The 22,952-nt window shown below is 39.4% G+C and overlaps 3 protein-coding genes across 4 annotated transcripts; 2 read left to right on the top strand and 1 right to left on the bottom strand.

Annotated features, from left to right (window-relative positions):
• Nucleotides 1–78: 78 nt before the first annotated feature.
• On the top strand, nucleotides 79–1,298 carry LOC127366858 (transmembrane protein 238). Its single transcript, XM_051406207.1, has 2 exons — nucleotides 79–354; nucleotides 650–1,298. Exon 2 carries the CDS (start codon nucleotides 657–659, stop codon nucleotides 984–986), a length of 330 nt encoding a protein of 109 aa, XP_051262167.1. The 5' UTR covers nucleotides 79–354; nucleotides 650–656; the 3' UTR covers nucleotides 987–1,298.
• A 105-nt stretch (nucleotides 1,299–1,403) lies between these two features.
• Nucleotides 1,404–12,819, bottom strand: si:dkey-17m8.1 (C-Jun-amino-terminal kinase-interacting protein 4). Of its 2 annotated transcripts, none has more exons than XM_051406016.1 (28): nucleotides 12,691–12,819; nucleotides 10,614–10,978; nucleotides 10,306–10,500; nucleotides 10,059–10,179; nucleotides 9,851–9,921; nucleotides 9,648–9,712; nucleotides 9,065–9,131; nucleotides 8,814–8,983; nucleotides 8,342–8,625; nucleotides 7,763–7,820; nucleotides 7,372–7,524; nucleotides 7,155–7,197; nucleotides 6,904–7,031; nucleotides 6,684–6,737; nucleotides 6,356–6,496; nucleotides 6,076–6,208; nucleotides 5,706–5,792; nucleotides 5,557–5,604; nucleotides 5,269–5,410; nucleotides 5,063–5,105; nucleotides 4,844–4,924; nucleotides 4,280–4,347; nucleotides 4,015–4,163; nucleotides 3,758–3,929; nucleotides 3,070–3,183; nucleotides 2,875–2,973; nucleotides 2,676–2,765; nucleotides 1,404–2,534 (listed from the first exon to the last, which is right to left on the bottom strand). In XM_051406016.1, the coding sequence occupies exons 2-28, from the start codon at nucleotides 10,710–10,712 to the stop codon at nucleotides 2,416–2,418; spliced, it is 2,994 nt and encodes a 997-aa protein (XP_051261976.1). In that variant the 5' UTR covers nucleotides 10,713–10,978; nucleotides 12,691–12,819; the 3' UTR covers nucleotides 1,404–2,415. The 2 variants fall into 2 exon arrangements, with proteins under 2 accessions (XP_051261976.1, XP_051261977.1); XM_051406017.1 differs by having other exon boundaries at nucleotides 6,076–6,172.
• Nucleotides 12,820–17,053: 4,234 nt separating this feature from the next.
• rcvrn2 (recoverin 2) lies at nucleotides 17,054–22,949 on the top strand. Its single transcript, XM_051406196.1, has 4 exons — nucleotides 17,054–19,016; nucleotides 19,142–19,654; nucleotides 21,714–21,825; nucleotides 22,374–22,949. Exons 2-4 carry the CDS (start codon nucleotides 19,274–19,276, stop codon nucleotides 22,460–22,462), a joined length of 582 nt encoding a protein of 193 aa, XP_051262156.1. The 5' UTR covers nucleotides 17,054–19,016; nucleotides 19,142–19,273; the 3' UTR covers nucleotides 22,463–22,949.
• The last annotated feature ends 3 nt before the right edge of the window (nucleotides 22,950–22,952 follow it).

Below are 22,952 nucleotides of genomic sequence, written 5' to 3'. Positions count from 1 at the left end.
TTAAACCGGTGGGTCTTTTAAAAAACATATTTAAAAATATTATAATGTGGGGAAAAAATAAATAATCCTGTGTACGATTAAGTAATATATTCAGGAGAAAGTCGCTTGATAAATACCTATTAGTCTGGAATAATTCAATTCTATGAAAAAAAATATAATAATGTGCAGCAAAATTTTCCACTTTCAGTTTGGCTTTGAGACGCGCGACAGTAACACTGCAGGACAGGTAGAGCAGGTGAGGTGTCAGGTTTCACTGCGGACTAGTGGCTTACACAGTGGATCCAGAAAGAGTCGGACGGTTTCCGCTGTAAGCACGTTTGAATGTTAAATACTTTTAAAATTAGGAACGTCACGGTAAGTGGGATTTCTTTTTTCCCTTTAAATGTGTTCGTGATAATATAGACATTGCTGTTATTGGTCTATATGATCTTTTGAAAAGGGTGTGGCACCTGATTTGACTAGAAATTCAGGGTCAGTGTAAAACATGTAAGAAAACACAAGCCAGTATGGTGAATGATGAATGTAAAACTACTAAAATATTCATTTAGTTCATTAATTAGTTTGTATTTGTCGGTTTTATTTATGGAATTAGAAGATATTTGATATGATGTCCACATTTCATGAGTTCATCCTCCCTTCTCCTTTTCAGTGCAATCATGGCAGTCAAATATGATGGCTTGTCCCACTGTAAGCTGGCCCTGGTGTTTGCTGTGCTGATGGACCTGATGGGTGTGACATCCCTGCTGGTGGGGGTCTTCGCTCCACTAGAGATCCAAGGCAGAGACTTTGGAGATCTGCTGGTGTACACAGGAGCCCTGCTGGTGCTAATGTCCCTGGCAGGCTGGGTCATGTGGTACAGTGGCAATATTGAGGGTCTGACATCCAAAAAGGAGTTGGAGGGAACTGTGGGTGGAGCAGTGGACCGCCTTGCACGGACCCTCAGCCGCAGGATACGGATCCCAAGGACTCACAGCAGTCCAACATAGGAGGTGGATCTCAAAGATACGATCGACTGACTAATTGACTGACTGTTGTTGTATGAAGGGCTGTCCTTAACTAGGCAGCAGGACAAACTGCCAGAGGCAAAGGAGTGTCGCTGCTGGTTGTCATTCCCTTCACAAACGCTTATTGTGCAGTTACCAAACACCTCGTTCACAAGAAGAGAAACCTGTCATTGTATTTCGTTTTGTTTTCCCAAGAAGAAACTGAGAGAATCCTCACTGCTTAAAAAGTTGTATGCAGACTACAATGTAATACAATATGCTCTACTATGTAAAGATTAAAGAGATTAAATCTGATGTATTATTTTGGTGATTTCCACTGCAGTTATTCATTCATCTGTTGACTTAACCGTGTGTGTTTTGTTGCTGCACCAGATTATGGCAAGAATTAAAGTCACTATATTAATCATTGAAGACATTTTTATTGACAATAATCATGTTTGCACAAAGTCGAGTCAAACAGAATACTCAAGTCTTAATTGTCTTTCCAGGATGGATAAGGAGCTACTATGACATCAACATGTGTGCACAAACCTGTAATTTCACATAAATACTGCATAGGATACTTGAAAGAATTTCTCTCCCTTATTTTACAAAAGATACTGAAATCAAATTAAAACATAAAACAAATACACCCAAGGACAAATAACAATGAACCGATTAAGAAAATAAATAATTTCTAAGGATAAGCACTGAAACTGTTTTAAAAGACACCCATTTCAAATGGTTGTCTTAGTAATCGTTCCACATGTGATGTGGAGGGGTAGAATTGAAAATAAATTGCAGTGAACATCACAATCAAAAGAAGTTATCCCCAATCTCAAGGCAGCATCAGGAGATAGGAAGTGTCTGATTGTCTTTACGCAGAGAGAAGACCAATACATGTTTCCAGTTCACAGTTAACAACAAAGTATGTACACAGCAGCTTCAAGAACAGCCACATTATTAAGTTAAACTTTATCATAGATGGAGAGACCCGGTGTCTCCTTGATAGAATGAACATCAACAAAAAATGTCTGGTAGAAAAGTATATCAGAGAGCCGCTGTATGTCAGGGAAACTGAATGCATTGTTAGTGCAAAGGTAAAATGAGCCATCAGGCAGCTGAATTACTGACCAGTTCTACAGAAATTATATAAAATCAGATGAAGGCACACAGTAAAGCATCATCCTCCATTAGGATAATCCAGTCAAAAGATAGATGTACAAAATGAATGAGGTAAATAAGGATTGAGCAGTATGTATCATATATTTTTTTAAGAGGATACTTTTATTGCTGCCACATTGAGACGTTGGTTCATCCAGTTCCACGAATGCACCGTTTTCAATATTGTCTCAAGTTGTGCTGGTGTACAGTACATGTCTGCTCCATCTTTATCTCATTTCAAAATGGCAGAACTAGGAGATGAACAATGTCAGAGGGCAGGGCTGGGCACAGAGAAGGTGGGATTCTGCCAGATGATCATGTGACTGCGTTCAGACCGCCGAGGTGTAGCTTGTGAGGACTCAACCGACCCCTCACTTTCGTCATCACCTGAGAAAGTGGATGGCTCAGTTAGGCATTTAATAAACTAAGCATGGTAAATATTTATTACTTACAGCAGGAAAGGCTGATCCATTATGTCAGACAGTTTAAAACAATTTGAAAGTACAAAGGCGTTTTCCTTCAACTCACCAATTCGGAAGTTGATGTAGCCCTCCCCTCCACTGAGGATGAGCTGAGAGGTAGTGACGGTGCTGCTGCCAGGAGAGGTGATCAAACAACCTGTGGGCCAAAGATCATTACATGGTCACTAAAAGACAAATACAGCATGTAAGTGATTCAAAGGATCTCCAATGATAAGTTATTGAAAATGTTTCAATCAGATTCTTACCAGGTGCAGCAATGATGAACCGGACAGCTTGTCTATGTCCATGGTAACACAGCTGAGCTGATGCAGTGGAGCAGTATGGTATGGAAACGGCTTCTGATGCTGTAGGCGGTCATTAATATAGTAATTACGAGATAGAGCACATTTCTGATAATATAAAATTCAAGTACCTGTGCTTTCAGTCTAAATAAAACTCACTTATGGATAACGGGATGGAGAAAAGGGCACCACCTCCTGTGCCAACCCACAGACGGGCAGAGATGACTGTGAGAGACGAGATCTGGAGAGGCGAGAGTGTCAGGAAGGCTTGGCCTGCAGAGGGAAACAGACACACGTTAGGTGAGCTGCAGGAAAGAGTTGTTGCCTGACACAAAACAAAAATTATACATTCTATATCTGATTTCAGATATGGTGACCAATAATAAATCCAGCATTTGTAATCCATTGATTTATGTTTTATTCCTCTGGCTCTGGACCTTTTTTCAGTTTGATTATTAATGGCTGCCAAAAACCGAAAGAGAACCTGGAACTAAGAACAACAACAATGGCTGATTAAATATATAACTGTTAAACATTTGAAAATAAAGAATTTCCTAAATACCACAGGTTGAAGTTCCTTTCCCCAAAAAGGGGAATTTGGGAACAAGGAAAACAAACTGCATCAAAGCTGATCTGCTGATCACAAACACTGGTGGGAGCCAAAGCTTAAACTGTGTCTGCCAACCTTATAGGAAATGACTACACTATGCTGTAACACACTGTAATACAGTAGATTCCAGAGCTAACAGATAGGCACACTGTATATGTCAAACTGTGAATGTATTATTGTTACAGTAAAAATAGATTTATGTGTAATAAAAGAAAAAGTAAAAAAAAGTTTAAGCACCTAATGTTTTAGTGACCAAAGCAGTAAAATCAACTTGCTGCAGCGGCCGTCCTGTGGACCAGTCAAACAGCCGGAGGATTGGGTCAAGTCGGCAAGATGTCCAAACACCGCTTCCACCAGCACACAGGAAACGAACCTGTTGTTCGCTGCGTTCAGAGACTGCAAATGTTTGCTGTAAGGTCAGATAAGGAATAATGATGGTGAGCTTAAAGACAGTGTGAATGTGAGTCAAAGTGGGTTCCTCCTCTTTTCCGTACCTCAACCTTCTTGCTGTCGATGTCAACCACATGGACTCTGTTCCAATATCCCACCCACAGGCGGCTACCTTTTGCAAGGCAGCAGCGAATTGGCTGCAAAGGGTTTGATCCAAGAGGCATCACATGGTGTGACTGTAGATTCCAGCCATCTGTCAATCACAGCACTCATTATTTTATTAATGCCACTAAACAGTAAGTTATGTGAAGCATTAAAAAGGGATAGAGAGATTAACAGTCAGATATTACTATAAGAGGAAACCATTACCTGAACTGTGTGAGAAAAATGCTAGAGTCCCATCAGCTAAACCAGCTATAACTTGACCCTGGGAATACCTGTCAGATTGAGTCAACAAAAAGCAGCTTATTTTCAAATATTTCTGTGAAAATAACACAATGGCAGATAAAGACAGACAATAATTATTGTTATATAATATTAAATGCAAGTTTAAAGGACCAGTGTGTAGGATGTTGTGGCATCTAGCAGATTAGTTGCAGGTTGTAACCAACTGAGTATCGCTCCCCTTCCCAGCGTGTAGAAGAAACTACAAAATAAATGCTAAAAGCTTTATCTAGAGCCAGTGTTTAGTTTGTTCTTGACTACTGTAGAAACATGGTGGTTCAACATGGCGGCCTCCATTAAAGAGGACCCGCTCCCTCTGTGGATAAAAACAGCTCATTCTAAGGTAACTAAAACACATCGATTCTTATTTTCAGGTGATTATATGCTAATGAGAACATAATTATGCATATTATATTCTATTTCTGCCAATACATCCTCCTTTAAATACCAATACAAATATTCTTTAAACACAGAGCGGATAAAACTCACGTGAGCGAATGAACTCCCTCTGAGAGGGAAACTGACTGCAGACAGCGCCTCCTGCCAGCAGAGGCTGAGTGTACCAGTACACTGTGAGACAGAGACAGTGGGGAGAAAAACAGGGGGAAAAAACAAAAGAGAGAGCAGGTCAGAATGCTTTATCAACAAGTATTTTCCTCAGACAAAGCGTTATTTATTGAAGTAAGCTGCTTATTCAGCAAACACTACCTTCCTTCCTGAGTTCCAATCCACACAGTTCCTGCAGTGTCACCTGACATAACAAGACAGGAAAGTGTCAAAAGCAAAGGTCAAGTAAGTGCTGTTGCTTTGCAAATGTTTCCAGTAAATGATCAGTATGGTATGAGGGGATAATACAAGTACAGAGTACATTAGACAAGTAGTCTGCTGCTGCAGCCCATCATACTGGCACCGACCTATGGGAGGCACAGCACAGATGCAGAGGGCAGGAGCTGTAGGAGGGAGGCTGAAGTTATCCAGTACAGTGTTGGACCGTGCTGGATCAATCACTGTAATATCGCTGCTGAAGGCAGGTCCAGAAACTACCCACACAGAACACTGGCAAACAAGGACGGATATGGAGTTTGAAAAGATGAGTGGCATGAAACAACACATCCCTGGGCAGTGTTAGTTATGGTTGGATGCCATTGTACATAGTTATTAGAGTCGAAGTTGCAATTTAACTGGGATAATAACAGACTTACTGTGGCCTCTCCAGAGACCTCAGGTGTGACAGCAACTGCACAGTTTAGCTGAAGAGAGAAATAAGTTAGGAAACCCGTTTAAATACACTGGAGGTATGATGTAAAGGCTGCTTGTGTTCAAAATGTTTTAAAGTGAAAAGAATATCTACCTTAGCTGTGGAATCTCTTTGATCCAACAGTCTGAGCTGCATTAGGACAGGCACATCTCTAGGCTCTGGTACAGGTTCATTTGAGTCCTACAATAATGACAGTTAATCACCAGGACGTTGTTAGGACTGTGGAAATATCTAGGTATGTTAAACTCCCTGCGAAAAATCTCATCCATCCAATGTAGTAGGATGAATTGAAGGGTAACTTTCTCAATCTTCATTGGTTTAGTTTGAATAAATGCTGTCAGTTAACAAAATGCACAGTTCAGACTCATCAAGGGAGCTTTAGGCCAATTTATAATTATTTACTCTTCAACATTCCCTCTCAGATTGCTGCATTTCTGTGCACCTATATGTGCATTTCTACTACCTGTGTGTTTGCCAGTGGTGTGCTCCAGCCATGTATCTGCCGTTTTCCAAGTGATCCCCAAATGTGGGAGCGAATGTCTCTGTAGAGTTCTCTCCTCCTGACACGAGGGGAGAGAGCAGCAGGAGAAGCAGATCTAGAGAGAAGGCTTCTGGTGTTAAATCAGCTGGACTGAGCCTTACATTGACTGAGCCCTTTTTCATGATTATTTCATTTTGTTCCAAATAATGGTGTAAATAGAGGAGCACATGCAAGAGCGACATGGTCACAAACACTAGCTTACTCAGCATGAGTTTGATGGACAGCCGGTATTTGTGGAGACCCCAGAGGGGAGCGAGTGAGTGATGGAGAAGTTGGCAGGGCAAATGCAGAAGTAGGAGGCGGGATTAAGGGTTCCTTGGACAGGCCAAAAATGCGATTGAACCTTGAAAAGAACAAACAAAAAGACGTCATTCATATTTCATACAGACCGTGCTGACTACAACATATTATTTAGCGCACCTGTTTGAAGTAATGCCTAAAGTGGCTTTACAGACAAAAACAAGATTCTTCCCTCTCAGGCATGTACTGAGCATCATTCAAACATGCATAATGCTCAGGTTGCCACTTACTTTCTCCAAACACTTGACCTTTTCTCCTCTGTTAACTTTTCCTCCTTTGTTGCTCTATAAAAAAAGGAAAAAGCACTAAATGAGGCTGGAGACGCATGAAACACATTTGTTCTTGTTTAAGCCAAATTGTAAACTTTTAGAACAGACATCAACATTGAAAAAATCTAAAATCTTTAAACAAAACACCTATAAAATGATGTTGATTCAGTAGAAAAGTTACCTGAGTGTCTGACTCCGTCTTACTGCCTCCTGCAGCTCGAACAGACGCTGCTTATATTGGTTCTTCTCCATGACCACACGAGCCATTTCAGAACGAGAGAAGTTGCGCATGGATGTGGGTAGAGAGGCCTGAATGAAAAGATTCATGCTATTTAATGAACAGTGAGCTACCAATTTTTAAAAAACTTATTAGTGCAGTGCTACTGTTGCACTACATCAGACAAAAGCTTGAAAATAAATATCTCTCCTTACATCAGGATCCTCAGATTGGAATGCTTCCAGTTCTTTCCGAAGTCTATGAAACACAGTGATTATACATATATGTATATAATCATAATATATTAAGTATGGAGTTATTGTAACAGCAGTATGTACAGTGTTATAACAAAAATGTTACTTAATTTTTTCCCCAAAAAAAGAATTAACAAACAATATTAAAATAGAAAAACATGTCGAATAATCTTCTAACCTCTTAGTTTCCTCCTCCTTCTCCTTCATCCGGCCCTCTAATCGTGAGACTGTCTCCTGGAGGGAGGCCACTTCCATTGTAAGAGCTGAACGGTCATCAGTCAGCTCTACCACCCGAGATATCACAGCCTTACGAGCAGCTTCTACTAACTCACTGAGAAGAAGTCACAGAACAAAAGATAATAATTTAAAATTATGATGAAATCGACAATAACTTTGGTAAAGAGAGTAAACGGTTCCAACAAATTACAGACTACAGAATCTTTTCTCCTCCTATTGATTTGTTTGTATTAAAGCAAGAAACGCAAGTGTTTGGAAAATCCCCTGCACACGCAGAAGAATCACACTACAGTCGTCATAACAAGGTCAGAGAAATTAAATATAGGACTCACTGGGTGACTTTCAGTTCCTCATACTGAGACAGAATCTCCTCAAACTGGTCTGTACTACCTACACAGAAAAAAATTAGTGTGTTAAAAATGGTTGAACACAAAGATCACATTGAGAACTATAGATATACATGTAACTCCTAGTACTATTTACTACTCTTGATTCACATCCAAGAAAAAATGACTACATGGAATGGTAAAACAAGGAAGTAAACATATATGAAACCTACAGCCAGACCTCTTTCTCTGATGTACTTGCACTTCAGGTTAACAGGGTATAAACAGTTTCTCACCATTGCCACATTATTCTTTTTTAGAAATAGACCTTCTGTCACCTCCATTGTTTGTGATCGGTTACTTTGTCAGTGTCAGTGCTGCATATAACACAACACAGGCATTGTTATGGAGACATTTGTTTGTTTCTGCTGTCAGATGAATGCACACCTGGTGGAGGGTTACAAAAGGATAACTGGGCAGTTAGCGTTTTGTACCGTAAATTAAACCTCTGGTTAAGATGAAGAGAGAGTAAATCAACCGTGTTGGTGAAAAAGGTCTTTAAATGTGTTTTCTTCATGGGCTTACCTCTGACACTTGCCCCTCGGTCTACACTCTCCACATAGTCCCGACTCAGCTCTGACAGTTCAGAGAATACAGAATCAGTGTTGCGGAGCTCCCACTCCATACTATCATCTTCCTCAACCTCCTCCTCCTCGACTTTCTCCTGCCTCACTCCTCCCTGCTCCTCTTTTACTCTGCGCTCCTTCTCTCCCTCCTTCTCCTCCTCCACCTCCCCAATCTCATCTTCCAAGCTGGTCTCCAACTCATCTCTCGATGGCTCTTTGGTGTTAGGTCTGGCAACTGGAGTGCTGATGATGATGATGATGATGATGATGATGATGATGATGCAAATGAAAGAGTAAGAAATGTGAGAAAATACATAAAGCTTTGATGTGCTTTGTGTGAACATGTTGATGAGCTTAAGTGAACGTGGGTTTAGTTTATGATTACACATAATTTTCACTGGAAAAAATAGTTCATGGTTTCATATTATTACCTTGCATCCACACAGCCATGAATTTGCCTCAGTTCAGGAGTAGAGCTTATGATGTCGTTGATAAACTGATCTGTGGTGGGCTTTACTGCAATGTCAATCGCCTTTTCTTCCTTGGATACTAGCTCTTCCAAACAGGGGGGACCAGATTTTGAATGTGGTCTTTGAATCATCTGCAAAAAAAAAAAGCAGGAAATAACAACTATTTCTGCCAAGGTCTTGTAACAAAATTCTTGAACTATAAATATGTTTACCTTTTCATTAACACTGGATTCTGACAAGACGGATGGGAAGTCAGCATTACTGGGACGCAGGTGATTCCTAAATAGTAAAGAAAAGTGATCTGAATAAACAGCATCAATTTCTGCTTCTTTCTCACATTTTGCTTCCCTTTCCTGCAGCACTCTGACCATTACTAATTATAACCTGTGACATATGATCAACACCCAGCCACAGCACAAACACCTCTCACCTAACATTACATGTCACAAACAGCCTTCAACTCAACCTCCCAGTTCAATATAAACTATTATACTGTACTGTACTTATCTCAATGTCCTAATGTCTGTATGTTTTAACCACATACAATTCTAAGAGAGATACTATTATGCTACTGTTGTGTTACGAAATTATTATGGTTAAGTTCAGAAATGTTAGGTAGTACGTTACAATGGGGATAATATCGAGACAGACTTAAGGTAGGATTTCTTCATTATGCTGTTGGCTATTGCCCACACTAACTCTTGTATGGGTCATAATAAGGCTGCTGTTATGGAATAGCTGTCCTGTGTGAGTTTGAGATGAGTTTCAGATAAAAGAGTGCTGAATGAGAACAACCTTAGAGGAGAATCTCTTTCAGAATCCTTTCTCCTTTCCAAAAGTTCCCGATATGTGTGAGTCAACTAAAAGAGAGAACATTGGTGATATGTAAGAAGTTGAATGACAAAAACAGCTAAATATTGTATAACAGGGGGCTTAAGAAGTCTTTGTGTGGCGATATAATAGCATACATGTTTTTAGACTAAAGGGTACTATCTGACCTTGTTGTGAGTATGCCTCAGTGTGCTCAGTTCTCTATTCAGATTTGCCTTTTGCTCCTCCAAGGCCACCACTGCAATAAAACACAACATGTAGCTTTAGTACTACACGCTAGCATTTCAACAAGACAAACTCTTGGCATCTGATTCAGTATCACTTTCAAGCTTGAAATACATGGCCATTTATCACAGTTAATATTTAAATACTCACACTGGTCGGCTTGCTGTCTTGCTTTCTTCTCTAGCTCTCTCTCTCGCCGCTCTTTCTCTTTTTCCCTCCCCCTCATGGCTCTCCTCTCCTGTTCAATTTGGTCATCCAGCTCCAGATACCTCTAAAGAAAACAACATGCTCTTAAATAATTCTGATCACACACAACCACCTACTTTCACAGCTTTTAAAAACACATAATTGAAAATCACAGCATACCGCACTCCACCAACAATCCATCAATCCCCACCTCTTGACTTTCTTTCCTGAGAGCTCTCTCTGCTTGGTATTTCTCCAGCAGCTCTTCCAGCTCAGCTTTCTCCCTCTCCGCCTCCTCCTCCCTGTCTCTCAGCTGGGCTTTGCAGCTGGCCAACCCCTCCAGGACCCACACAAATATGGGCACCAGCGACTCCACCACACCTTCACCATGGGTCTCAATAACTGTCTGTGATAGAGGAAAAACAGCACAGTGAGAAACCAGGTACAGTATGTGAGACCACAGCTACATAATTGTTCCTTTCAGAAAAACATAATCTTTCAGCAATAATATAACTTTACCTGCAGTTCTGAATACAGTTTTCCTGCCTCTTCGCTCACAATGTTGGGGTCCAGCTCCACCTCCCCCATCCCACACAGCACTCTCTCACTGCACTCCATCAGACAATTATTTTTTTTATCTGCTATATTAACTGTCAAAGGGGTTTCCCCAACTCAACCCAAAGATAATAGTGTGCAAACCAATTATGCTTATACTTCCTCACCAACTAGTTTATCTAGCTTTCAGACATTTCTGCTAACACCAGCGCCACCCAGCCTCCACAGCTTAATGTTCCATTTGTTTTCGACAAGACAGCATCCTCTTGGTTGAGCTGTTTCTGTACTATGAGGTTTATCGGATGTCAGGGGGCGTTTCAGAGTCCATCCTGGGAAAGAAAAGAATAAAATATAAATGATACATAAGGATTATCATCAATCTCTTCTACATTGCAGCTAAGGTTAACTGCAAAAGGGCAGTCAGCTTTTCTGTGCAATATTCAAGCTCAGGCATGCAGTTTCCCCTCCCTTCTTTTTTTTTAATTACCACAGGCTCATAATTGGTTGAACACACTCACGTGATTTTCTGCTATTATAATCCGTGACTAATGTAGTTTGTTTAACAGCAAACAAAAAAAACAAAGCATCTTCTCAGTAAGGATGAAATTTAAATTCCAGTGTTTGGTTTTACATCAGGGTAAAACTAAAAAGACATTCATTATCAGTAACTTGTCAGAGTTCAGGCTTACAGACAAATATAATATAGAATACACTCTGTCACACATTCATGCCTGGATGGATTTCTCGTTGCCATTTCTAAAAGCATGGAAAAGTTTGTTGTGTGTAATTCAGTGGATCAATACATTCACCACCATAACTTTATGGTAACATAATATTAACAGAAGAAAGCTGAAAGTATCTGTTGATTAATCTGTCACTTGACAGAAAGTCACTTGGCAGATTTGATAAACAATTACAAAAATCTTCATTTTTCCAGCAAAAATTCTTCAAGCAAACATTTCCTTGTTTCAGCATCTCTGTTGGGAGGATTTCCTACTTTATTTTGTCTTATGTAATAGTAACCTGAATATCTTTGTGTTATGAACTGTTGGTCAGACAAAACAGTTATTTTTATTACCAATTACTTTCTCAATTAATCATAATGTCAGAAAATAGTCAAATTGCTTTTTGTTTTTCACGACCAATATTTCAAAACTAAACTTTTCACAAAAAGGCAACATATTAACATACTAGAAAAGCAAAGAAAAGCACCAAGTCATCACATTTAAAAAGCTGGAATCAATTAATGTCTTGCATTTTCTCTTGAAACCTAACAACTAAAGTGATGGATTGATTATTAAATTAGTGATTGATTATGAAAGGAGTATTTTCTGTCAATGGAGTAATCCTTTGAAGTGTAACCATTAAACCACCAACCTCAAGATGTCACCTTGAGCTTCAGGAAATTGTGATGGGAATCTTTCACCATTTCCTGACGTCTAGACAAAATTATTAATCGATCAAACCAGAAAATAAACAGCAGGTTAACTGATAATGAAAACCATCATTAGCTTAGGCTACAGCTTTAGCTCCAAAGTTGTATGTAGCTACCAGGCTTTAAGGTCTTGCTAATGTGCTTTATATATCCTTTGACACTTAACCTACATATGAAAGAGACAGTGGGTCTTCCCGTTAAATAGCTATGTCTCTAATAAGGATTATGTAGTAATGTGTAGCACGCAGAGACAAGCGCCTGTATGTGTGTGTGTATGTGTGTATGTGTGTGTGTGAAACAACACCACACATAGTACACAGAAAGTCAAACAGTTAAATGTAAACACACTAACATGACAACCTAAAAAACAAGCAAGCAGCAGGTTCACAAGACGTCGATAATTAGGGCTAATTGGCAGTATTGGTTAGCTAAGGAGAATGGAAACACACAGGAGGACACACTTGCATTGACATACTGTATAAATAAGTAACATGACTTGACAGTGGACACCTTGAGAGATATTTGGCAGCAAGTTTACAAAGTTGTAACTTGACTAAAAAACATGCCGAGTCGTCGCGCTGTTCGGTCGCCCTTTAACAAACTCACCTTAACGGCTTGAGTCCTGCGTATCTTTCATTTCTCTGCCCCCAAAATACTGAAATTCCTCCCGTTTTCTCTTCGGGGACGATATCAATTACACATAAACGCGTTCAAAGAAGGGGGTGTGGCTTGATTCTGATGTGCGCGGACATGTCCTCCGTCTGGCCAATCAGAGCGCTGCGATTGTCTGCTGTGACCAATAGGAGACAAGAAGGGGCGGGACGTGTGTAGTTTTGTTTTCAGAAGGAGAAAAAAAAAAAAAAAGTTTCCTGAAACTTGAACGATGACACGTGACCAAGGAGGTTGTCAGGTGACCCGAGTTAAGCACGTCCAAGTCGGATACCTGTCGAAATACCCCACATACCCGTGTGACTGCAAGTGATTACTGCAAAACAATAGTTTATCACAAAGTTAAGGTTTTACATTAGGTGTAGTTTGTAGATAAAGTTATTCAGGTGTCAGGTTAAATCAAAGGGCACATTAAAACGACTGACTGAGCCACCTGTGTGTTTTATCGAGGCGTCATTGCAGAATACATAAAAACTTTAAATAATCAGCACGAAAACAGCTTTGACAAAGGGGAGTTAGTGTTTCACATAGTGAGGTACAACAGGAACCAGCACTCACTGTAAATCTCGGTGAGCCGAGGAATGTGACTGGATGAAGTACAGTTTTAATTCCAGCAGATGGAGGTACTTACACACACACACACACACACACACACACACACACACACACACTTTCTCAATCTTCTCCGTCTTCTGTCTGTTGACTTCATGTGTCTGTCCCTTTGACCTGCACTCAGTGGCCCTTTCAGATACCTCACCATCTACATATATTTAGAGTATATAAGTAAAATGGAGCTTTTTACATTCAGCGGTTATACTTCCAGCAGCCGTTGGTTTCAGTTGAACATTCTGTTACCAGTAGCAACCACTTGCTGACACAGTTCCATCGCAGGTACAGTTGTTACGTTTTTGACGTTTTTGTCCCTTAGTACATAAAGACAAACACCCTCTCAGTGTTCTTGTTGGCCCTGGACCATTATCTGTAGGTATACTAATTATTATAGTTATTTTAGTGAGTGTTTAAGATACTAAAATTTGTTTTCTGCAATCAGTTTGTACTAACACTATGTATTTGTTTTCTGAATTCATGTGTTGTACTTTCTACTGGTAATCGGCCTTCTCTTCACAGGACATTTTGACATGTCAAATTAGGGAAAACACAGGTGTAAAGAATATAATTTTTCTTTTTACTTTAAAATACATGAACAGAAAATGCCAGGGTAAAGACAGAAATCATAAATGAGTGTAATTAATTATACATAGCAAATAAACGCAGCGTTAAACTTTGGATTGCTATAATATTTTTACAGATTTTTTTATTTTTACACAATTTAAAAAAAGATTGTTTATAATTGGAAAATTTAGATTTGTGTTTTGTGGAATTTTGCAAGCAGAAGGATCAAATTGATGATATAATACTGATTTCTTTTGGTAGAGGGGTAAGAAAATACATTTTCATATAAAAGCATAAAATCAGAAACAGTATACTGGAAAATAAAAGCACTAATATCTTTCCAAAAAGAACAAGAATGGGAACAAGACCAAAATTTTTTGGAGCCAGTTGACAAAATAAGTATGTTGCATTAATATCCTTTTTATATCTTTGCAAAAATATTGTTATATTCCATTTAACATTTCACTGTCACATTGTACCTTACTGATACACTTTAATTGAACTGAACTATGCTTTTCCTATGCTGACGTTGTGAATCTTGCTTTCTTGTTACTGTACTGATTTATTTTTATCTCTTCATTCTTCTCAGATTTGTTACCACTATCATCACTGTCAAGTTTTTTGTATTTAGTCCAGTACTGTTTCACAGTTTCACAGTTGCTCCCAAAACCCCAAAGGCCGACTCCTGCAAACCCTTTAACAGACTTTATTCTGTTTATTATTTGCACACTTCTGCCTACTTTTAGATGTGAATCTTTTTCTCTTTTCTCTCTGTTTCTCACACACATAAACATACACATTTTACATTTATTACATGGTGAAAGAAGAACTGTGCAACTTGTAACAATACAATTATATAAAAACTGTATAGTAAAGTAAATGTCCTGTATTCATAACTTTACCGAAGTAGAAGTACAGATGTACTATCAGCAGGATCTACTTAAAGTGTCAAAAATAAAGTCTGCATTAGGCAACCACATTATAATATACTGGATTATTATTACTGATTTATATATTTACATTTTAAAGCAGGATAAGGCTATGCTACTGCTTTATATACTCTTGGGTTGTTAAATCTAAAACAATGCAACAAATCATAAGCTGCTCAAATGTTTGTTTGTTTTTTTAATTGTGATAATCAAATTAGTAACTATAGCTATTGATGAGATATAGTTCAGTAAAAAAATACAAAACCTTTCTTTAAAATGTTGTGGAGTAGAAGTAGAAAGGAGCATAAAACAGGACACATAAAGGGAACAGCAGGAGTTATAGAGTGAATCTGACGTTGAGTTTTTACTGCCCATTAGTGTGTTATTTACAGTCCATGCAAAATTCTTTGCAGATTTGTCATCAGTTTCTTTCATACGCTCATTAATTAATTTTTTTTAAACTGTGACTTTTTTAATTACCCTCCCACTCTCTACAAGAACTTCTTTTCCATCCTCTCGCTCCTCTCGTGTAATCTCTCTCTTCTTCTTCTTCTTCAGGAGGTAATATGCGGCCACACTTCCCACCACCGTGAAGCTGAGGGCCAGAATCACAAAGCCCAGTCGCAGTAAGAGAGAGATTCCTCCTTTAGACTGGTTCAGTTGGTCCCACAGACCCACAGATACACAACTGAAGCCGATGAGAGTTCCCCAAAAACCAAAGGCCAGCATACAGGATCCACAAGACAGCTCAACGCCCCCGGTCACTATGGTGATGCCTGCCACCGAGACGACCCCTCCTGGTAAGGTCACTGTCTCAGATTTAGCGTTGTAGGTTACGGTTGAAGGGACATCAGAAAGAGTTGAAGGATCAAGAGTTTCCATCTTGGTTGTCATGGTTGCGTTTTATTCCTTTGTCAGATGGATAAAAGTGACTTTGCATGTAACTTCTTCTTCTCCTGTAACATGACACACAGTCCTGATTAAAACCACATTAACATCTATTTTTCAACTGTTCCCTGAAGTTGTATGAGGATAAGAATCCATGTTATTATATGGCTACATCATTTCATCAAAGTTATCTTATGCATTATTTACACACATTTCCCCAAAAAGTATCTTTGTAAACTACAATTTAAAGTAAAGCTTTGTGCCTGCACAGCATAAGTATGTAATGACTGACCCACTGGCGGACTGGGTTAAAAAAAGAAGTATAAAATAAGAATAAGAGAACTTACTAAAGAGATTTTAATTGGTAGTAGCTCCAAGCAATAGTAAGTTTAAGGTATAAATACAGATTAAATCTTTTTCTTATGTCTCTCACACTGAAACCAACAAAGATTGGAGACTACGTGATAACTATAATGCATTCAGTTTAACATAAGCCTGACTATATTCAACCCAATGAATTCTTAACAGGTCAGGTTGTAAAATCATGTTACACAAACAAAAATGCTCAAGCCCACTACAGTTCATTGTCGATGCATATCTTTACTTTGAATAAAACTCAAATATGAAAGAGTAGGACACTTGCTTAAACATGAAAGTGGGATGATTGATGAGTGGCTGCAAATGATGACTTTAGAAGAACTAAAATGTTGTATTTTAAATGAAAAATATAGCATTGCTTACCTCAGTGTTGATCAGGAGTTTCAATGTCGGTGGAAGTCGTGTTAAGTGAAGATCCTTTAATTTCATAGATATGTTTTTTTCCCCCGCCCCAGGTATGTGAGTGATTTTAGTGAAAGCGTAAAAGTGCTGCTGACTTTCTCTCTGGACAATGGGACTAGAAATGGGAACATGGGGTGCTGTTACGTTTATCATACACGTCACAACCTGAGGCCTCACAAGATGGTGGACACAAGTGTCAAGATTGTTGTCATCGTTTGTTTGTTCCTCTCTTCCCTTGTGTTCAGTAGGAAGCTCTTGTCTGTCATTAAGCGTCATTATAACCCATTACCAGATATTTATCTAGGAACAACTCCCTTCCTCTTTTCCTCTCTCTTTCAGTCTTTGTTTTTTGAGTTGTGTCCCACCAAGGCATTGTTTGGGCTGGGAATGGACTTTCTGTTTTAAAGCATTTTCCTGTTCAGCATTCCTATTTGTCATGTCTCTGGTAGTGAGTCGGATATTATTTCATTAAATCCTTTCGATGTGTACTATTCAACCTTGTTACTATCTATGGTGGAGAGTTCTCTTATGTTATGCTATAGAGGACAAGTTGAAAATTCACATTGATATTGGGCTTTTCATTTGGGAAATAATCATTAATAATCACAATAAAATTAAAACATAAACAAACTTTTCTGTTACCAAGCAGAGTGTTGTCCCACTCAGTGTTGGCAGTGGGACAGATTTGCAGTATATATGTCAGTGCTGACGTTAAACTGGCTCCGAGGTTGATGCTGTAACACAGGTGAAGCTTGATACTGCCAGTTAATAGCCTTTAATGCTGACCAGCCAACTGGGAGGTTGCCAGTGGTGAGTAACTGTCCTAATTGCAGATATTTTTAGATGTGTTGGCTTCTACTTTTGACAAACTTTCACCTATTACTGTACAACTTTTTATTACTGCCTGCTAAATAAATATATACATCGTATTTAGTGTTGCAAAGCAACGTAAGGCATTATAACTTTATCATATCATTGTGTTAGACATCCACACCTCATCTTCTCCCCAAGCAGAAAAACATTTCAGAAGTGACCACAAATCCTTTCTTGCTCTAGCTCTAGGTCAGATGTCAGGGATTGTTCTGTCGAGAGGAGGGGGTAATTCATTTGGCCATGGCGCTCACAGGATGATGATGATGGTAATTGGCTTGGGTGGGATGGGGTGGAGCATTAGTAATCCAATAGATGGACTCACTTAGAATATATATATATATAGCCAAGAAAATCCGGCCCCAAAAATAAGACATGAATGATAATCATACAGTGTTGGGCTACCAATTTGGTTAACTGCATGTATGCTTCAATCTGTCCTGTGTCAATATGCAGTACACACCCATGTGCATATTTGTAACACATGGACTTATATGCCCTAACCTCCGAGCTAAATTAGCCAGAAACAGTTAAGATAATCAAGATAATACTTGCAGACACAAATAAAACAGACTGATGACGTAAATGTGTCAGCCAGCGTCATGAAGTAAGTTTGATCTACTAGTTACTGTGACCCCTCCTGTAGGGTGATGGCTGTTGACAATAAAGATGCAGGCAGCCCAAAAGACTGGGCCTGACAAGAGACTGGGTAGAGACAGAGTGTGCATGATTTTGTCGGTCAATATGTAAAACAGGATAGTATTTGGCCGCCCAACAATAAAACATAATTTTACAGAGTAAGGAATGAGAGGCAACACTTAAAAAAAAAACAAGCTAGTGACAGAAGAGTCAGTGAAAGGAGGATGATATGAAAGCTCATGTAGGACAGGAAGGAGGTCATTAGCGAACGTAAGGAGAAGGCCAGCAGTGATGATTGTGTGAGGGGCGTAGGTGGGAATCGAGTTGAGGTGGGTGGAAGAGGGAGTTAAACTGCCTGGACAGATGGTTCTCTAGAATTGGATCAGTGTTCAACTTAACCTATTGAAAGGCCACTACTGAAATAGCAGACATACTGCTGGAGAACATAAAGCTAGCTCGGAAAACCCACCTGAGGTCTTGTTTCCCAGAACGTGTTCGCTAATCTGTTGGATGGTATAGAAGAAGAAGAATAGAATAGAATAAATCAAAGTTTTTATGATTCTGCAGCACTCAAATACTTCTCAGTTTCAGAAAGTGGTTGTAACTACAAGGATATAGTGAAATGCATTGAACCCCTGTTGATTGATTAATATTTGAGTTATTAAGTAAGAATAATTCTTGGACACCACAAGGCACTAACTTAGAATTCCTAATGTTTATGAATAATAATAACAACAGGGGAATGAACTCAACATGGTCATATACTGTGGATCTTTCTAGATGTCTAGTCCCAATAGAGAAAATTAGGATGCAGGGGTTCATTTTAGTCAAGAGCTCAGCCACCTTAAATCCCGCATTAACAGAATTAACCCAGTCGTCCATGGTAGGAGTGTGTTCCCCCCTGCCCTCCTTATCTCTCAGTGACTCGCTGTCAAGACAGACACACTCAATTCTCCAGCCATCATCTGCTCACACAACACACAGGTAAGCTTTCCCTACATTTCTGGTCAACCTGACAATGTGATTTACTGAATAAAATTAATTCATTATTATCAAATTAAGGATTTCATGACTGTGCCATGTGTGTAAATCAGCATTTTCTTTTGCAGTCACTTGCAGGGTTTCCTTTGGCCTCTAAAATCAACAGGAGAGAAAACAGGAGAAGAAAAACTCAGGTGGCAAATATTTGCCGGGGAGTTTATCAGGACTGACACTCTACTAAGACACTCAAAGCAACTACAATGGGAAATTCAACCAGTAGCGCATTATCAAAGGAGATCCTGGAGGACCTGAAGCTCAGCACCATATTCACTGAACATGAGATCAGCCAGTGGTATGAGAACTTCCAGAAGCAGTGCCCGACGGGGCGCATAACACCGGAAGAGTTTGAGCAGATCTACACCCGCTTCTTTCCTGAGAGCGATGCCAAGAGCTACGCACGGCATGTGTTTCGCTCCTTTGACACCAATGATGATGGCACTTTGGACTTCAAGGAGTACATCATTGCACTGCACATGACCTCCACTGGGAAGACAACCCGAAAACTGGAGTGGGCCTTCTCACTGTTTGATGTAGACAAGAACGGATACATCAACAAGACAGAAGTGACAGAGATCTGCCAGGTGAGCGGTGTAACACAGTAGGGATCAAAAGATGAGACTCTCCTGGTTCTAGTGTGAGCAGTTCACTGTATCCACTATTTCTACAGTGTGATGATGTATCTTTTTCTAAACATTTTGCCTCTTCTGATAGAGATTAATTTGATAAACATCCGTCTTCTATTATGGAGAGTAGTATCAAACCCTGTTGACTAGGAATGCTACAGACATAAAAGGCTATTTTATTTTACGATGTTCATCTTTATTGCTAATATAAACATATAATATTTTATTACTTGACATAATGCAATCAAATATAATAGTCTTGTAGTGAATACTACTTTTTTAAGTCTATAGTGTTCAATTTTCTTCAATTTTGACTTTTTGAATTAACTTTATGGTCACTTCGAGGCAATCGTTTTGGAGAATAATTGATGGACTGCATCATATTGCATCATCATCAGTTCTTCTTGGTGTGCCCACTCCTGTTAAAGTCCTTGTAAAATGAGTTGCTATTTATTGAAAAGGTACCATCTCTCTCATGGTATGCAGGTCTCAGTACTAATTGCCAGCCCAATAAACCAGCCTACGTGAGCCTCAAACTCCTGATAATCTCTGTGATGACAGGTTCAACTCTCAGACAATATTGGCAGTCCTACTCTTAAGCAAGGCTACTCTTGTATTGCTCTGTCAGTAGAGCAATTGCTCATCATCCCTTAGTCTAATCCTTGTTTCTTTTATTCACAAGGCTGCCACCTTGAACTGTTAGATTTATTTATGTAAACTTCTGTATAATAGCTTTTAGCCATTGTTTTCATATAATTAAAAGCCAGTCAGATGGAGGCTGTAAAGTTTTTAGACAAATGAAATAGAATTGTAAGAGGTTTAGACAGATCAGCTGAGGATCCAGCTGGCATGGTAATGGGATTTAATTCCTGGCCAACTGGCTTGAGTCCATATGCATCATGTTTACAACTGAAGCACAAAATATCTACATTTTAAGCCACCCTGCCAAAGGTTCATCAACCTACAACAAAATTAGACTCTATGGAGAGGTAAGCAAAACAGATGTGCTATATGCACAGAAGGTAATATCATTATTACAGAAAGATATCTGCTTTCATGTGTGGGTTTAAAGTGGGCCAATATTAGTTTAGTCTAGTATTGTACATTACACTGATAGGCTAGACTAGTTAAGAGAGGGTGTAAATACAGTGTGTCTTTCAGGGTATCAACATTTGCATCTGACTGCTTGATAAAGACCTGGTTCTTTTAAAACTGACCAGTATCTACTTGTCACCTACAAGCTCACAGTGTGAACCTTACAGACCACAAGATCAGAGGGGCAAAGTGGAGGGACAGTCTAGGGAGAAAAGAGATGACATCTTAGTGTTTGGCCTGTGGCCTGAGTCTTGGCACTAATCCATGTTAATCTAGGTGTCTTAAATGTGGGAGATGAGTGCTCCCTCTCTAAGTGGGACACACACTTAAAGACCTGAACCTAAAGTGCACAGTCATTTACAATCTGCTGCAGTCCAAGTGGCACATTGCAGATTAACTGTCTCTTAAAAATGACACACAGGCCTGGATGTGCTGCTGTGAGCTGCTTGATCATTAATTTGGACACTACCAGTGGATTTCTAAGATCATCTACAAGCAAATTGTGATGCCAAAGACCCCCTAGATTGCTCTTCTAGCTTCATTTGGTAGGCAGATCAGTTGTCATGTGGGGATTGCAGGTTACAGTTTGTGTAAGATATGATTTGGTTGTGTTCAGCCAAATTGCAGAGTATGCAATGGCTAATAACAGTAATCAGGGACTAGACATAAGACAATCATGATGAGAAAGTACTGGCTTGTAGCTTTTCTCAAAATGTCAAGTTGTTTTGCATCAGAGGCTCGATAAACAACACATACACACAAGACCCTAATTAACCTAAGAAGGCAATGAGCTTACTCACTTGTCTTACAGGCTCCTCACTTCTCTGCTTGTACATGTTTGTTTCATGTGCTGTGTTGACGTTCCATACATTATTTGTGTGAGAGAAATGATGCACCGATCTTATACCCAACCCCCTCTCAGGCCATATTTAAGCTGATCCCCAAGGAGGAGCAGAGCAAGCTACCAGAGGATGAGAACACACCCGAGAAGAGAGCCAACAAGCTGTGGTCTTACTTCGAAAAGAAAGACAACGGTGAGTGAAATAACACGTGTGTGTATACACATTGTGACCCCGCAGTGCATGACAGGTCATTGTGTTCTTATCACTCTGTATGTATGTTAGAGAGAGATAAAATCAGCTTAAGCTCTTACTACCTTTCTTCAGCAGCTGTTCTTACATCCTGTACTGAAGATTACATTTTACCATCAGCTGTTAGGCTTAATAATAATACAAGCAATAAATCCACCTGGGGCCATATCCCCAGTTACAGCATCACTTGTGTCATGCAAGCCTCAAGTGACTCCACTGCATTGCATGCTACTACTGTTGCGCACACACAAACACACACACACACACACACACACACACACACACACACACACACACACACACACACACACACACACACACACACACACACACACCAAGAACCAAGAACACCCACACAGGAGATAAGACCGGATTTCTTAGATAAGAGTCATTATTCAACCTCATCTTTACCCCACACTCCATGCTGTACATCTTTTTTACAATTTTTGTCCCACTATAACTTCTCTTACTCTTTCTTTTTGCCCTCATAGAGCGACTGGCTGAAGGAGAGTTCATCCAAGGAGTGATTGAAAATGACAATGCAATGCGTCTTATCCACTACGAACCAGTCAAACAATAAACTCATTCCTAGTTTATCTCCCCTCCTCCTGCCCCTAGTTAGACTCGCTCCTTTCTGTTGAACTTTTTTTTTTTTTCTCTTCCCCTTCCCAGCCTCAGATGCTTTCTCCTTCCATCTGTTTACTTCACTCAACCCCTCTGTGTAAATACTCTTCTCTGCAGTGTCTTGGTTGCAACTTACTCATTGCTTTACTAATGTTTGTCAATGTATTTATATCAAATAGAGGCTAAAAGACGTCAATTGTGGCATAGTGTTTCAAAATGTGTATAGCTAAAAAGAAGATGATTTATGGTGACTATATTGATCCGATATATAGTATGTATATCTATCTAAATTAATGTTATTAATGACAATTATAATGAAGTATCATGCCCGACTGTTAGCCTCATTAAAGCTTTTTTACAGAACTGGAAATGTCTTAATAGAGGCTGTAGCTCTCAAGGGTTGTACTTTATTCACTGTACAATAAATTCAAGGTTTTCTCATACAC

The sequence above is a fragment of the Dicentrarchus labrax genome, unplaced genomic scaffold (assembly GCF_905237075.1).
Source record: "Dicentrarchus labrax unplaced genomic scaffold, dlabrax2021, whole genome shotgun sequence".
Taxonomy (NCBI): domain Eukaryota; kingdom Metazoa; phylum Chordata; class Actinopteri; family Moronidae; genus Dicentrarchus; species Dicentrarchus labrax.
This window is presented reverse-complemented; position numbering and strand designations above follow the sequence as displayed.

Coding starts and splice junctions, on each gene's coding strand:
- si:dkey-17m8.1 (XM_051406016.1), bottom strand. CDS start 10,712: ATGGAGTGCAGTGAGAGAGTGCTGTGTGGGATGGGGGAGGTGGAGCTG. Junction 9,713..9,850: donor TGAGGCATACTCACAACAAG/GTCAGATAGTAC, acceptor TCTCTCTTTTAG/TTGACTCACACATATCGGGA. Junction 9,132..9,647: donor GAAAGAGATTCTCCTCTAAG/GTTGTTCTCATT, acceptor TTTACTATTTAG/GAATCACCTGCGTCCCAGTA.
- rcvrn2 (XM_051406196.1), top strand. CDS start 19,274: ATGGGAAATTCAACCAGTAGCGCATTATCAAAGGAGATCCTGGAGGAC. Junction 19,655..21,713: donor AAGTGACAGAGATCTGCCAG/GTGAGCGGTGTA, acceptor ACCCCCTCTCAG/GCCATATTTAAGCTGATCCC. Junction 21,826..22,373: donor CTTCGAAAAGAAAGACAACG/GTGAGTGAAATA, acceptor TTGCCCTCATAG/AGCGACTGGCTGAAGGAGAG.
- LOC127366858 (XM_051406207.1), top strand. CDS start 657: ATGGCAGTCAAATATGATGGCTTGTCCCACTGTAAGCTGGCCCTGGTG.